This window comes from Platalea leucorodia (assembly GCF_965183815.1).
Source record: "Platalea leucorodia genome assembly, chromosome: 3".
In the NCBI taxonomy this organism is placed as follows: domain Eukaryota; kingdom Metazoa; phylum Chordata; class Aves; order Pelecaniformes; family Threskiornithidae; genus Platalea; species Platalea leucorodia.
The window spans coordinates 65,582,395-65,599,776 of NC_138825.1; the positions used below are offsets into that span (position 1 = coordinate 65,582,395).

Consider the following 17,382-nt stretch of genomic DNA (forward strand, 5'->3'; position numbering starts at 1 on the left):
ATATAATCTGATCCATGCACCATAGATCTTTCAAATTTGCAAGTTGTATTAAAATTGGTAGTTAAAAACAATCTTGTGATTTAACATATGGTATTGCACAGGATTGAAATAACATACACATACTTTTAAAGTCTCACATTAACAAGTTTAATTTTAATACTGGGTAGGAAAAATACGTTTTACATGGGTGTGGTTAATTTTAGTCAGTTTAGGTGATGGAAGATACCGCATTGACTACTAGAAAATGAATACCATTCCTTATCAACAGGCCGAATAGAAATAGCCACTAACAACAACATTTTTATTTCAAAAGTAAGCATAAATAGTCCTGTCCAGTAGCCATCAAAATTGTGTATGTCTATACTATTCACAACTGCATTCTTCCAAGAAAGCCAACAGACCAATAGTCATATCTCATTAAAATTTAATTCAGAAGCGGTGCTCACACTGGATTAATTCCAAGTGTTTGGAAGTTTCTCTTTCCTTTAGCCATCTGTCTTGACTAAGACAGATGTATTCCAAATATATGTACTCTAAAGTGTTGAACCAATCCCTTCAGAGCAAATCCATACTGGGCAAACATACAGAGTGTCTTTATTAGGCCATCTGCTGTTCATTCACTTTTCAAAAGATTAAAGTAGTACACAACGAAGCACTGGAATTTCTTTAGTCTAATCAATCATAGTTGTACTTCAAAGTGTACCCTCTTCCTGAGTTGTTCGTAATGGTAGTAGAAATGAACTTTCAGAATTGCATAAGTGACAAATAGGTTTACGTTCCTAACTATTTTATGAAACATGATGTATTTCTACATCCAGGCCTAATTAACATCTTTGAGATCTATTGCTTTGAACTTATGCAGAACTTAGTATCTTTAAAGCTAGTTTAAATGCATTTAGAATGCGTAGGACTTAAAAGGAAAACACAGTAGAAGAAAAACAATTAGCTTCTTTTTTAACTGTGCAGTTGACTATGGCTTGAAAATAAAGAAGAATTGGATAATAATTTTTGGAACGTGTGCCACCAAATTTCATAAAAGAGTTGCTGACTGAAAAGATACTGTGGGTTTGCCTGTGATGGGAGTCTGCTGAATTTAATTTTGCGTGGATATTCCTTTTTTTTTTTGAGAACGCCTTTCTGTGGTTTAAGCTCAATCCACAGAGTGATCCACTCAATGAGCATACAGCTATTCCCAGAGTTAGACAAACCTATAGCTGTATATATCAACAGAATTAGTCCATAGAACTCTAAAGGATGCTGCCAGTTATTTAAGGCTTGAAGAGTAATTAGTCTTCTCTGTTGTATTCTTATGACCTTTGTAAAGACAAGCAATAGCTAAGAGTGACCATGGTGATTCTCAGGACAAGGAACTTTTGTGATCCATTATCGACATATCGGATATTTTTTGCCTGTCCTGCTCCACTTTTTCTCTGATCATTTCCTGGATGACAGCTCACTTGATTAATCAGTTTAGTTAAAGCACCTTTACCATTCCACCACACCTGATGTAAACTACAAAAAATGAGTAACTCTTGATTTAAATCACTTGAGCTATCAAAACCTAATGTCCTTCAGCAAAAACTGTCCTGCCTGCTTTTTTACTCTTTCTGCATGTACCTTATTTTATAAATTCAGACAAGAAAATAAAATACTTTTGGAATGGTCTTAGATTTCCTTTCTTAGATTTCCTTTCCCCAGGTTCCCTGATGATACTACTGGTTGCAGGGAAGAGAGAGAAAAAGAGGCAAGTGCCCCCAAAGTAAATTATGTACCTTTCAAACTAAAAAGTCTGTTCCTTTCACTCTTTCTGTGGTAGCTTGTCTCAGTGATTTGTGCACTACATTTTAGACTGTGAGATGTTTGAGAAACACAGGGTGTAAGACCTACTATAAGAGAATGTTATAACTGAGCAGAGCCTGTGGACTATGCCTGTATCTCATAGATCAGACTGGTAATTCTAAGGGTTATCAAACTTAAGCAACTTTCACTGCTTGATACCCTCCTAACCTTACTTCTGAGGAATGTTGGCAATGGAGGAGATGGTGGAGGCAGGTTGTTATGGTTTTTATAACTGCGCCACTTTATATAGCCATTTCTATGAATGGAGCTAAACACTGGTTTATGTCCTCACTAACACTGATTCACAGAGGGGACAAGAAGCTGACAGCCAGCTCTTACCAGTTACCCTGTTAGCTCAACTGGCCAAGGTGGCTGTGGAGAATTTAAATGACTATAAACTGTTCTGATAGCATGTGTTGGGTTCAGTATCTTAACACAGGCTGGAATTTTGTATTTTTTCATTACGCATCTGGAAGATTCTGTGCAAAGAGGTTAGGTTAAAAGGATCTTATTTAAATAACAAATCACAATGTCTACACACAAGGGGACCAAACATAGGTTATACAGCAGTGGCATTTCCTAACTTCACCTTTATAGCCCTCAGAGATTGTTTTCTATATCCTTTTTGCGTGTAATAAATACTAAGTAAAAAGGATGATGAGAACTTCAAATGTCTCTCTCTGCTCCATTAAAATGATAAACAGTTCTCAAATTAATCCAGTATTGTAAGCCATACAAACACAAGAATGCAAGCACTCACAGTACAGCAGCTGCAGTAAATTCAGAGAGTATGAAAATGCTCGGTTCAAGGCTATTCAGCTCTTCCACATCCTGTGAATACCCACCCCAATGGAAGTCTGCTGCAGGACCACAAAGCTTCAAATCGAGTATACCGATATTAATTACCAACTCTCGTTCTTTGAAGAAAAAGGAGGAAGAGGGGTGCGCAACATGACTCTCCACCTGGCTAACCCTTGCTAAGAGGCACAGTTTCTCCCAGGGGCAGCTCTGCAGGACGGAGGAACCGGAGCTCTGAGCGTGAGCTGCAATACGTGAGCTGCAGCCCTGGGCGAGGCCACTGTGGCAACTGTCACTCTAAATTCAAGAGATCTATGCATTTAATTTTTCAACTTTTCAATAAAAAATTGGGGTTCATTGCTGTTACCTGTGAAGCCTAATCTGTTTCTCCTGCCCTATACCTTGCACAGGCTGTTTGACCATCACTTTCTGTGTTACAGCTGGTCATTAGGGACAGAGCTGGCTACTTTACACCCCACAGGGCTTGTTCAGCCTTCTGCTCAGCTCCAGGACATGTCACGGATTTTGATTGCTCTTGGAGTATGGAAATCAATTTTAATGGGTAGAATATTTGAAGGAGAGGATTTCTGCATCACAGACTCTCAAATGGGTCTCAGCACAAGGATTTCTCTTTTGACCCATGTCTCATTTCATAAAATATTTAATAACATACCTAAAGCCTTCCCTACTCAACAAAGGACGCTTGAGTCCTTCTGACCTATGCTTGTATAAGACAGAGTAGGTGATATCCCTGCTAGTGGCCTATATGTCTAGGCATCCTCATGAAATGAGCCCACAGTTGCTCTCTACGCTGCAGAAAAGTACTAGCATTATCACCTTGTCACAGCTGGGAATAACACATGTATGTAACTGATTATTGGGAAAAAACAAACTGTTTGGCGTTGAGCTTTGTTATGCATTATTTTCAATTGCAGCTGGTCTGTCTGAAATGACATCTTTCTACTAGACAGTATTTATTGTCTTTGGCAACCCATTAAACTTCCGAAATAACCAGCTAGGTTAAAACGCCACAGAAATACTTTTTTTGGTGAGTTTCTATTGTACTTTAGCAATTCTTCCACAAAACTGAGCCAACCAAATTGTCCAATTTGCAAGTACCAGTAAAAGGCAAGTGCGAAAGTAATGGATCTACTCTTTATGAAAGTGCGTTATCAAGGCAGCTCTGTGTCTCGCTCTGATGATGAAGACTGCATATCACCCAGACAGGCTGACTATTGATTTCCCACTGTGAATGTCTATACTCATTTAACACTTGAGTTTGTGGCCTAAACTGAGAATCAGGTTCATATTTCTTTTGAGTATGCAGGTGGCTAACAGACAAAAATTATTGTGTGAGGCTCAAATTCCCGCCTTTTTTTGGAGGCACCAATTGTTCCCAAATCTCTGAAGTGCAGAGATCTCAACACTTCTTTTGAAGTCAGTGGAAGCTAATGGGTGAATGGCACCTGGGGAAATCAAGCTGTTACTTAGCTATCTAAACCTGAACTGGAGGCTGCAATTTTTGGCACCCCTTCATGAAAATGTTGCCTTAGCCATGTTTTACACATAGAATCCAACTCAGATGTCTTAAATACATGGCAGAACCTGATAAAATTTCACCAACAATGACAAAATCATATATATGGTTGGACATTTTATAACCTGTAATCATTACTAATACAATTTTAGGATAGAGTAACAACAGAGTGAAAAAGAAAAGCTAATTTTTAGCCAAGACCATTAATTTTTTTATGGAACTTGTAAGACTTTAAGTTGATGGGGTTCCTGTCAGTATAATCATAATGACAACAAAGTTTTCATTTTTTCTGTTCAGAAGTAGTACACGCTTGCTTTACAACTCACAAAAGACCTTTTCTTCAAGCACTAAATTTGTTATAAATACTTTTCTGAATAACCAACTTCAGAGTATATCTGCATTTACTGATCCGTAAAAAACAATTCCAGAAACATAAACTCAATTTTTAAAACATTTTCATTACACAGAAACATTGTGATGTCCAAAATATTTTAAATAGGGCTTGACTACCTAAGTCTACCAAAGTAATAGCAGTATCAGTATGGAGTGGCAATTCCTGGCTTCAGTGACATTGCAGTCAGGCCATCACTGAATTGGTATTTTCAGATACAAAATTAATACTCTCCCCTCTCCTTGTTAATATTATTATTAGCAGGATTCAGCTTAATGATTACAAGGCAGATTATCTGTACTTTCCACAGTTGATCACCTTTTAATACTTTATAGGAATCTACTTAAAAATTGCTGTTTGTTTGAATTTTTTAAGAAGTATCTGAAACTTACGATTATTTAAATACAGACTTTATTTTCATGGAAAGAAAGTGGTTTATGGCAATCTGCTCAGTGTTTAAACTACACTGCTCATAGGAATAAAAAGATTAGCACTGAAATATAACCCTTAAGATTTTAAATTTGACAAATTAGAATGGCTGTTACAAACACAATCCATTTTTTTCTTCCTAAGATCATACAAGCCTAACACTGAGAAAAATCTACAATACAATAATAACACTATTACTATAAGATTTTTGCATACAGTAATCATCTTAGGCATCATTAAAACTTCTTTAAGATCATAGCTTATGAAAATTGTAGATTTTCATTTACAAAAATGAAAAAGCTATAATTATAATAATTATTATTATTATTATTATTTGGTATTAAAATGTTACTTTATTGTAGTTTTTTAAAGATTGCTTCCATGCAGTGAAATGTTCATTAGTGAAGGTTATTAAATGCTATATTAATGTGCATCTAACGATATGTGATCTTATTATGGCTTTACCTGACCCAGTAAAAGTGTCAAGCGATCCATCTCCAGTTGTTGTTGTTGTTTCACTGCTGTTCATGGGTTCTGTTTTGACTGCAAGAAGAGACACTACATAGAAGAATAAGTAGACATGAGATTTTACTTCTAAATTTGTACTGGAGTCTTCATGCCAGTCTCACTAGCGGTCCAGCTAGAACAAGCATGCGGTGCAACAGCTTCGACTTTCGCTCTACCACCGTATTGAGACAATCTACACTTGCTCTGCCTGAATGGTCATGCATCTACATAGCTTTTTATCTGTGCATTCCTCTATCTATTGGTTTTAGCAACTGGAATATCTTCTGGGGAGATTTCAACCTAAATCTAATTGATTCTAACAATTCCCTAAGAGTAGCAGAGAGGAAGGAAACATTAGCTGTCAAGGGATGTAGCACATAACAAAAATAGTTTTGCCTGACAAGTGAAACAATAATAATAATATGGTTTCATGCTCATATAGAAGCAAATTACTTCCACAGTGCCAGCATTCTGCCTTTCCGCTTCCCCTTTTACAGGGTCTGTGGGGGCCTTTTGAGCTAGGTCACCAGCAAGCAATTTACCATAAATGAAGAGAGAAGTTTAAAAAAAAAAAAAAGCAAAAGAACTAGAGTAGGACACAAACGACAGCCACGACAAGTCAGCTTCTAACTCAAAGGTTACCAAACATTTAGGTCCACTCTGAACTCAAATTATTTCTTACAGATCATCATGCACTCCTACCATCCAAGCTACAACTGAAAGCACCACAGAGGCAATCTAGATTTTATAGTTTAATATGTTACCTGAACAGACCATCTGGCATGGACTTTTGTAATGGAGTTTGGGAATCACCCTTCTAATTGATATGGTAAGAAACAGCAGTACAGAATACACTGCAGCTTTATTAGATGTCTGACTGGCAAATGTGGAAACCATCAACATATTATCACAATTGCTTTGCAAAGGTCAGTTAGGTGTGTGAGCATTTATCACATATGTATCAGCAACTTCCTTATAGATACCACAGGACGGGTTGCTGCCCGGGGGCACAGAGTGAAGTGGCAATGAGGACCTGCATGGGCCACTACCATGGTCACATGCCAAGCATGGAAATTCCAAGGACACAGTCCAGGATCTGTGGAGAAGCCTTTGCTGTGACAGCCAGGCTGGCAGAGCCCCCCCAGCAGGTCTAACATATGCCAATCATCAAAGGCATTTTCTGTCAGCTGATGCCTCTGAGGGACATCAGCTAAGCTGACCAAAGCTCTTGTCTGTCAACATCTCTGCATCCATGTTGGACTTCACTGGCAATAGTAAGGGGAGGGGGGGAGTTTCATGTGCTGAGCTGGCAATGTATTTACAAACTATGGCTCAGATTCAAGTCACCTAACTTAAGCATATAAATTAGGTGCACACTAATCTCCCTTTATGTCCAGTTGAAAAAAAGAGGTACTTCCATAGGGTGATTCAGTCCAAATACAGTCTGAGCTGCCCTTGAGTTCACCATCCCTCTTACAGTCTGTAGACGAAAAGGTAGTGGATGAGCTAAAAAAAGGATCTGGTTTTCTCATGGGAAAACACCACCTACAGAACCATACTGCTACTCCTCTGCATCTGCAAGCACAACGAGGAGCTCACCGGGAACTGCACAGCTATCAATACAGCCACCTGTGACGGGCCCCGTGTGAGTCACCTCTCCTATGATATCACACCTGATTTCCAGTCACACGGCTTAAGGGATCTTACTTCAGTAAGTCATATGGGATGCTGCAGACATCTACAATTGCACAATTCAAAGAGACACCTGTCAGGTAGGGAACATTTGAGAAATCAGGATGTATTTGTGTCTGTGACAGGGAGAGTGCCCTGCAGCGTCACTGGTGCCCCAGTGCTAAGGAAACCAAGTGGCACTTTCTTACGCAAGTTATACAGTTTTATCTTTCCATTTCCTATGAGAGATTAAAAAATATTCCAATGTGTGTCTTTTAAATGTAGACTTCTTTTCATTATCATTTCTCTTTAATAAAACTGCCACACCCATATATTCTCCCTGCAAGCAGCAGGATACTAATTCAATATGAAATCATCAGGGAGGAATTTTAGCCACATTTTTTCAAGCTGCTGTGCACTCCTTGTCATTTTGCAGGCTATTATCTTCTGATTTAAAAAAAAAAAAAAAGCTGTGACAGAAATTACACAAAATGAACAAAGTCATTCTTAAGAGTAATCAACCATTTCCATGTCTCTATTTAGATGAGAAAGATGTGATTTTATTTTCATCAGATCAATAAAATATACATCAAGAAAAAGCTTAAGGGTCATTTGTCACAAAACAATTGCCTCCACTGAACCTCAGGCCTCTCAGTCATGTGGAACATGTATTGTTGCCTGAAGCAAGAAAAGTAACTAAATTATTTTGTTTTCTGATTACTATATACAGATGTCTGCATGTATTTCAGTAAGAGAATGAAAAATCATACTAAGTTGGAAAGATTTGTATTTTCCCCTCTGAAGATCTCAGGTCATATTTTATTTCATAAGATGCATGTCTCTTTTCTCTGCAAAGTACGGACATTTGCCTACATGAAAAAACCTACTTTTTAGTACCTTTATCTGTTCCTATTCAAGAAGGTATTCCACTATTGCTCATACCGAGCTACAAACCTATGTTCAGTATGGCACCCAGAAAGACACTCCAGTATGTGCCTAACTAACTGTTTTATTTAACAAAAACTTCGGTAATGAATTGAAATGTTTACTTCAGAGTTGTGTCTAGTTCTGCTTAATGCCAGCTGCAGTGCATTTCCATCAGCACCACCAGCCACCATCTTTTTCTCTCCCTGTCAAGCAGAAAAGGATCTAAAAAGAAGAAACTCTCTCATGTACTTAACTTGAGGAAAAACATCATATTGGCACTGTGTTTTGTTCAAAAATACCTGTAGAAAGTATTTTTATATATGCTTGATTTTAAACAGTTCTACTTTGTTACATTCAGATTTTATCACAGTAAGGAATTCATCAAGGTCTTTTCCTCAGCGCAGCTAGACACTTGGACTATAACCTTTCTTTCTTTGTGTTGCATGTCATTAAACCAAGAGGGGAAAAGCACAAAGCTAACTAAAAAACAAAAAGAATTCCAACATTGGATCAAAAACCCAGTAACATTTCAAGCCGAAATCAAAATAAAAGCTGACACCAATTAAAAACACAGAATCATCCCTATGTTTCCCACATGCAAGATAAAGCGTGGTTCTGATACTAAGGCAACTGCTCTAGATGTAATGCAAAGACTAAGAGTTTGAACCAGCATTTTGGATGAATACTTTAAAGACTATACATTTAATATTCTATTTTTTAAAGCGTGGATTAGTTGGGTTTTTTTTCATATATTGAAAGACTAAAAATAAAATGAAAAGCAATCTCAAGCTGGAAATACATTTGAGTGTTGCTAACAGCGAAGACTGCACATGCTAAGAGTAGAGCTACCATGATGGTCAGGGGCTGGGGCATATGATGTACAAGGACCGACAGAAGAAGCTGGGCTTGTTCTGCCCTAGGAAGAGAAGGCTGAGGGGGGAGCTAATTGCTGCCTGCACCTATCTAATGGGAAGGTGCAAAGACGACAAAGGCACGCTCTTCTCAGAACGTACCCTGTGAAACGGCAGGAGGCAACAGACACAAGCTGCAGCAAGGGAAAAATCCTATTAGATGTAAGAAGAAATTTCTTTGCTGTGAGAGTAGTCAGGCCCTGGGACAGGTGCCCAGAGAGGCTGTGGCACCTCCACCTTGGAGATATTCAATACTCACTAGACGCTGCCTTGAGCAACATGATCTAACAGCATGTTAGTTGGTCCTGCTCTGAGCAGGGGTTGGCCCAGCTGACCTCCACGGATCCCTTCCAAACTTAATTATTCTAAGATGAACTCAGAATACAGCTCCCAACAGGCAACAGCTTCTACAATATACGTTCTTCACTTGATGAAAGGACTTAGCAGACCAACATGACCACTACTCCGCCAATCTCTTTTTTTTCCTCAAGAACCTCTCTATGTTAAGGACTGAAAATGAATAGAGTTTTAGGGGCAAGAGATGCTACTACTATGCACGAAGCAGGACAAGTAAGTGCAATAGCTATTAGAGCAAACAAATCTCTAAAAGCTCATGTGAACCACTAAACCATACAGCTTGTCACAGGAACGATTTTCCTTTCTTTTAACAAGCCCTAAGGCTTTTCCTAGGAATATACTCAACTAAAAGCACAGATCTAAATGTTCTGCTGCCTATGGAAAATCAGATTTAATGCAAGTAATGCAAAGACTTTCACATTACATTTCCTCACTACAGATAATTAGTACTTAAGTTATTACCTTCCACATTTATCTGAACATGCTGAACAGTGAACTGAGGTGACAGACTAAGTTAGCTCAGTCCTTTCTTAAACTTACATTCTTGTAACTGAGCAGGAGCATTCACATGGGATCAGTTATTCTAGTTCAAACAATCTTTTGTGTTCAAGTCTGAAGGTTTTTTTGGGTAAATTCTCACTGGATATGTGGCTTACAACTGGCAAGTTAATTCTGAGGGTTTTTTTAAAAGGAAACTTTTTGAGATCGTCCTAACTTTAGTCCAAATCTGCACAGCCTAAGCACCTGTGTAATGGCTTGTAGACAGTCATGGTGATGCATGTTTACACCTATGATTAATCCCATATGTACTGCAACAGTGTCACATATATAATTACTAATCATTATAATTCATAACAATTAATAATACATGAGAGAAAACTCATAAATGAAAACAACAGCTTGAAAAAGTTGGCCAAATGTTTGTAAAGTGGCAAGTTACATGCAGTAGCACACTAGACATAAGCTTTAATTAATAATGAAAGTAGTAGTACGAGTAGTAACAATAATGTCAACCTTGATTTGTGCTCAGGTAATCATGCAATGTTGTACCTAAAAGTAAGAGAAAAACAAATGGGCATTCTGTGGAAAATCCATTGGTCTGACTTCCAGCAACGCTGACTAATGGCGGTTCCCAGCAGCGCTGGTCGCCACGGGGCTCTCCCAGTCTCTCAGAGGATGTAGACAGTTAAGCTAATTTTAAGTTGGTTAAATTCTCCTGGCTCATCACATGACTTTCAAAGTATGGTAAGATAACTATTTATTGCAATTTCCTACCAGTTTTCTGGCTGTAGGAAAGGCCTCTGAGAAGCGGTGGAAAAAAAAGGAGGGGCGGAGGGGAACCCCATGAAAATATTCAAACCGCATGAGAAAAGAACAGAGCAATCCGAGAGAGATGTTACACAGCAGTCACGGAGACACACCACCACACACATGCACTGTACCAGGGTCTCTCATACTTGTTGCAGAAGAGGGAGTGCTGCAACTCAGCAACCAGTCTGCAGTATTTAACACAGTCATGTTGTCTCCTGAGAACAGGAATGGTATAACGGTTCATTGTCCCGATGTCACATTCAGGGCACGTGAATAGTCTTCAAGGCAAGTAAGTGTTTTTGCACTTTGAGCCAAGTCTTTAACTGCACTGTATTGTTTTTATGAGTATTATTTTAACTGGCTTATTTATGCAAGTATAATATAGAGACATCTAGTTATTAGTGTTCTTTAATGGTATGCGTGAAGTTTTCCCTTCTCTTTATGCCGGAATAAGGATTCTATTTAAAAATATAAATAGGTTGAACCTTAACGGTTGAGCCCTTCTCTGCAGAGCTCTGTTACTCTCACATGCACATACACTTTTTATTGACATTGACAGATTTTTTTTTTTTTTTAAATAGGGGTAAGTGAATAAAATGCTTTACATTGTGGCCAGAACGAACAAACTAAAAAAATTTTCTTCTTGCCAACTGTTAAAACAGACAGCAACGTATAAACTCCAAAAAAGAGGGCTGAAACTCTAGCTTGACTCGTATCCATGGTGTCACTCTCATGTACACTAAAGGGAATAGGACACCACATCTCAGAATGCGGTACCCTGCTTCCCACTGCTCCAATTCAGCTATGGCAGAATCTATTATATGAAAGCATTGGAACATGTGTTGTAGCTGCATGGTAGTGCTGTCCCTACAGTAATAGGTACACCAGTTACTTTTGAGGAAAATCTAAAAATTTCTTTATGACAAACTTTCATTACCTGCCAAGAAATGGAATTAGCATGTTCATAATGTAAAAAAAAATTACCTAAGCCTAATTTTGATGCACTTCTTTTGACAGAGGTTTTAAATTAACCTAAAAGTGTGTGGCTCAGGGTATAAGAGTAAATTACTACTCAGCAATGAAGTACGACGCAGAAAATGCAATCTATTTCAAGTTACCAACAGGTATAACCAAACCCTTAACACTTTGTGTGAATCAATCATTCCAAGATTTTCCTTATTGCACTTTTGCACAGTTCTGCCTCTTACTTCAATTGTGCAAATCGAAGAAGTGCTGTTGGAATTAGCAGATTTACACTGGTATGACTGCTGGGTCTTGCTCATCCTTGAAATTATGTTAAAAAATGAGTATGACTAAAAAGTTGCCAAAACTTTCTATGTGCCAGCAGTGTCTTATACTTACCTCCTGTTCCATTTGTTGTAACTGATGTGCTACTGAGATTAGGTTTATCCAGTTTGGAACTACCCGGCGCATCACTACTTCCAACAAGATTATGAGGACTGGCTAGATCTTGCATTTCCATAGACCTGTTAAAGAAGAATGTGACAGTATTTAAATGCATTGTGATACTACCTATAATCTGCTTTTTAGATAAAAACTTTTTTACATGGAAAGTTTGTAATGCAGCCAGATTAACAAATTGATATGGGTTCCTTTAAGGTCTTCTTTGCTTTTTACCAAACGTAAGAAAGTCGCTAAAAATTTGATGTGAGCAGCAACAAGGCCAGTACTTTTCATTTTTCCTGTAGGTATTATGAAGTAAATAATGCAGGCTTATGAAACTGCTCAAAGAGCTTGTAAAAGATGTGCACGAGGGAGTGCATATATATGGATGGACAAATGGAAGGATAAATGGCTAAATGCACATACATAGGTATTAGAAGAAAACAGAGAAATTAAGTGAGAAGTCAGTCATTACACCAAAAGTCAGAATAGGAACTTCTGCCTCCCATTATCTGTATTCCAACCACCAGCAGTCACTGCATCCACATTAAATCATAGGAACAGACCATACAGGTGAATGAATAGAACCTTCACGTACACCTGGAAGATTCTTCACTTACAAATGCATATATTCTTACTAGCTCACTTGATATTTTTTTTCTTCTGAGTCATTTCTAGGAAACTTGTAAAATTTCAAGTGGATTTAGACAGCAATGAATTTCAGCGTCACAGTTATACTGGGGAACTGTGGATGGCTTTCATTCACTGACAACAGATCTGCCTTTCTCAGACAAAGCAGACAAAGCAGACAAGGAGCATTTCTTGTTAGACCGGTAATTGCAATCCAATTTGCAGTGTGTGCTCGCCTTTTCCTTGCTTCATTTATAAATTAATTACACAGATTTTTTCCCCAAAGAAACATTTTTGCTATGTATAAGCAAAGTTGCCAGCCCATCTGTGACCGGAGAACCATTTACCATATGTATACTACAAAGGCCAACAGAAAGATTGTCTTACAGAGCTGTAAAAGCCCAATTGCATTGTAGAAGACTGAAATTGCTAGGAAAGAGCTGAACAGTTGGGATAGTTCAGTAAGAATAACTGCTCCTGTATATTGATATTCTGGGCAGGAAGAGCAGTGGCAAATTGTTAAGGAAACACCCAACATCTTAAGTATTTATTGCAAGTTACACTTTGAAATTGTCTATCTTCTGTGCTCCACATATCCTCCTCTGGGGAAAAAACAAACAAACAAACAAACAAACAAACAAACAAACACCCACCATCTTTCCATCAAATATGGGTCTGCTGTCTGAATCTATTTTTTTTCTCTAAGATAAGGAAAAGAAAAAAACCCACAGAACTAAATTATCTCCCATTTTGTGCTCCTAATTCCATTGATCTCCTGGATGCTTTAGCTTGCCTCTCACTGCATTCATTTAACTCAAGACACAGATTTAGAGCTCTCCTGTCTTGAGTATCTTCCAGGAAATGTAGGAAATACTACATCTCAACTGGGAAAAGGCACCAAGGCCTTACCCAAAGGCACATGAAGCCCAGGCAAAGAATCTCATTTACTCCAGTAAATGCTTGAATCAAGCCTGAGATGCACCAGTACTCCACTGGCAGGGCAGCCTCCTCAGCAGCAGTCTGGATGAGCAGGGGAAAACTGATATTGCAGGGGGCCATGCATCAGCAGGTAAGAATTTTATAGCCACATTCAAGGAAATGCAAAGGCATAAACTGAGATTTGAACTGCCTTGACCCGGATTTCTTCATCTAGTTGTATATACATTTCTACACATCTGTCAGCAGTGCATTATATTTATTGTCTACTGGAAATGTGATCAGTGTTAGATGAAATAAAATGAACTCAAGTGGTTTACTAGTTCGCCAGTTTTTGTTTAGTAGTTTCTGCACAAGGATAGCAGCTAAAGGTTAAAAAAAGTCTGTGAGTTTCCATCTTGTATGTATTTAAGGGAGCAGGAGAATGCTACACAAAATAAACAACGTGTGTTTCATTGCACATACAGTGTAATACTCCCCATGTGTTCACTTAGCAGTTTAAGTGTCTTGATTTCCTGTCCAATTATCATCAGCCCAGAGATACCTAATAGGCAGTTCTAGCTTAGACAGTTCACATGTCCTGTTTTTCTTGTTTAGCATGAAAATTACAATAATTTCTTTTCAGACAGGCATATATCATGGCCACAGATACAAATGTTTCAGCAATATTTCATAAGCAAAATCACTGATTTACCTAGCTAGTGTATTTAAGAAGTACCCATCTTAAGCACTTTTCACACTCAAATGAATCAGATTTTTTAATTGAATCAGATTTTCTTAATCAGAAAACCAAGTCTACTGATTTTCACTTGCTTGGCAAAGAATATAAAGAATTGGACTTTGTAAAAGGAATAGGTTTTGTTCCATACCAGTATGAAACCTTTTGTTCAGAAAAGTATTTTATGTGCCTTGTATTTGTTTTCTATAGCAAATGACATCCCAGTCCACAGACACAGCAAGTTCATTAACTAGTACTATTTTAAAAGTAGTGTATTTACAAATAGACATTTTCTTTGCATGAGTAAAAGACATCTTGCACTTATTGGTAGTCTATTAAGGATAAAAAGGATATCCAAACCAATAAAAAGTTTCACAAAACCATGTGTATACATTCTACTTATCCTGGGTGCTCTATCCTGTGTGAACAAGTAAGGGGATTATTTTAATATATCCCTATGTAATTTATTTCTTCAAGTGCACATGTTACCTTCTGCGTAACAGATGTCATTCAGTTCACCTTTCTGAATGCATTTAGTTTACCTTTAGCCTAAAAAATTCTTGGGAAGATGTAACAGACCTACTAAAATCTTACAGTTTCAGTGAATGGAGGATTCAGGAAAAATGCTTAAAAAATGGATGAAATAATTCCAACATCTTGAATTCATTTTGTCAAACTAAATGTTTATCAGAGTCCTGCTTTCACTGACTTAATCAGAAGCAGGTTTGGGTTCAGTATGTGTTTTCCTGCATTAAAAAAAGTAAAAAAGAGTGATCTCTGAAGGACCAATTAATACTTCTAAGTTTATGCAGTTACTTATTAAGGACTGTTTTCTAGTAAATGCAGTGTGTTTCAATTTAGACAGAGTAAAGTCTATTGTTAAAGCTGCTTAAAAAACTACATCGCACAACTTTATTTTCCATTTTTTTGTTTCTCTGCCAGGCACGTAACTGCTTGAGCTTTACTTTTCCGTCTCTCACATTGTCTCAGACTACTTACTTTTCAGAGCAATTAAGTAAAATGCTAAATTGTATCAAACGATACATTTTGAGAGGAAGCAGATTACTTGGTAAGAAGATGTTTTAATTTTCTCTTGACTGTTTGAAGAATGTTAGCATGATTCCAAGCTTCTGAGCAAAAACCTGAAAATTGGCAAGATGGATTTGCCTTTTACTCTGCTTTGGCTACGCTTTAAGTCTTTGAAAATTGGTATTTGCACATGCTTAGTGGATCATTTTAGAGGCTTACTGGAAAAGCCTCTAAAACATCCCATTCGCACAGAACAGCCTCCCAGATCCCCGTAGGCTTAAACTCCAACCTGGACGTGGACAACCCCAACAAACTGAAGCAGGTTTGTATCAAAAAGATGGCTGTGCATGAACCCCAGGCCTTCCACATTTTGTTCCCTGGCTTGAAGTGACATCTTTTAAAGGGTTAACCTATGTTCAGAAATAGGTTAAGGAACAGCATCCAAAGAGAGAAATTTTCCCCCCGTCTTTACAACGGCAGCTGAGCAAAATTTGTGATGCATCCCAGATCACTGGCGGGCACAGCCCAGCATCATAACCCAACCTTGCATAGGAAGGTTTAAGTATGGCTAATTATGGTTGCCCAATTTGACAACTGCATGACTGTATTTCTGTATAGCTTTCGTTTGTATTATTTTAAGGTAAAAAGTTCAAGCCTTGCTTCTAGGGTTGTGTTTTTAGAAGTCCTGTATTTTTTTTCTCTCATTACAATCACATATCCATTTGTGTCCTGCTTTTCTTTGGCAGAATTAAAATCTGTTTCCAGAAAATCTGAGTTGTTATAACTCTGTTATCCATTTACATTTCCAATTAAAATACTATAAATGTGGACTAAGAGCTGAGTCCTTCCACAACTCAAAACTCCATTGATTATTAATGAATTCTACAAGTAGATCATATTTAGATAATTTTCTTCTTTAAAGAGATCATGATTTAAAATCTAAACTTTTTGCTACATAATCTACTTTTACTGTATTTCAAACTTTTTTACTAAAGAGTTTGAAAATATGAAATCATTTATCCAAGATTTATAGTAGAATATTCTAATGTGAACACAAAGTACTTCAAATCCTAGTCTAAACAGAACATTTTACAAATACTAATTCCTCATTGTGCAGCATTTGCAGCAAATCCAAAACAAAAGAGAACTGAAAGAAGGATTAGCTGAAGGCTATTTACAACTGCATAATTTCATTTAGTTTATCAACTAATCAGAACAAAATTCTTTACAAGTATTTAAAAGGATTTTTCTTTTTTAAATTCTTTAAAAGGAAATTCTCTACATAATTTTCTTTAGCAGAGTGTTCACTAAACTTCACTGTGGCAAAAATCCACATTCTCTGGGGGCTTTTTTAGTTAGTTTTCCCCTGCTTTTCTTACATCCCTCCTGTTGCAACCCCAGTTCTTACATATCCCAAACTTTCTCACAGAAACCTGGAGCCTTGTCCAATTAAGATGTCAGCTACCTTGGAGCTTCTGAAATTAAACAAACAGGGAATTTCCCTTTATTTAAAATTAACTTTTAGAGCAATATGAAAGTTGGGTAACAGATCTGTTCAGACTCAGCTAAATCTGTTTCCTACTGCTGTCAGCTCAGCTCTCTGACCGACTACACAGTTTTGAAGTACAGTGGGGTGGGTTTTTTTCCATTTCCCACAGAAGTTTTTTTTAGCCAGATCTTGTACATGCAAAGAATTATTAAAAGTTTGCATGTAGCAAGATTCTACAAGATTAAAATTAGAATGGATGCATATATATAAATGTCATTAGACTAATAAAATCTACATAAAATCTGCAGCAAAGTTTAAAACAATCAATAACAATAGATACATCACCTTTATAGAGTTTTTTTTCTAGTTTTTTTTTTTGTAGAAAACTGTATTTTACACATTACATTCACAGTTACGCCACGGATTTTTCATGTTTACTTGCACCTACACAAACTGTAAATAATGCAATTAAAAAGAAGTTACACCAAGCCTTTAAAG

General features: G+C 37.4%; 1 protein-coding gene across 11 annotated transcripts in view; it reads right to left on the reverse strand.

Moving 5' to 3' along the window:
• The window catches only part of EYA4 (EYA transcriptional coactivator and phosphatase 4), a gene marked incomplete at both ends in the record, with an annotated part of 135,866 nt that overhangs the window by 37,787 nt on the left and 80,697 nt on the right, over nucleotides 1–17,382 (reverse strand). For 4 of the 11 annotated variants that reach the window (XM_082306235.1, XM_082306236.1, XM_082306237.1 and 1 more), the window contains 3 exons: nucleotides 5,460–5,552; nucleotides 10,825–10,893; nucleotides 12,041–12,165. In XM_082306235.1, coding sequence (XP_082162361.1) covers nucleotides 5,460–5,552; nucleotides 10,825–10,893; nucleotides 12,041–12,165 — 287 coding nt within the window. Of the gene's footprint in view, nucleotides 1–5,459; nucleotides 5,553–10,381; nucleotides 10,418–10,809; nucleotides 10,894–12,040; nucleotides 12,166–17,382 lie in introns of those variants that run through there. The other 7 variants (XM_082306239.1, XM_082306240.1, XM_082306233.1 and 4 more) reach the window with 4 other exon arrangements.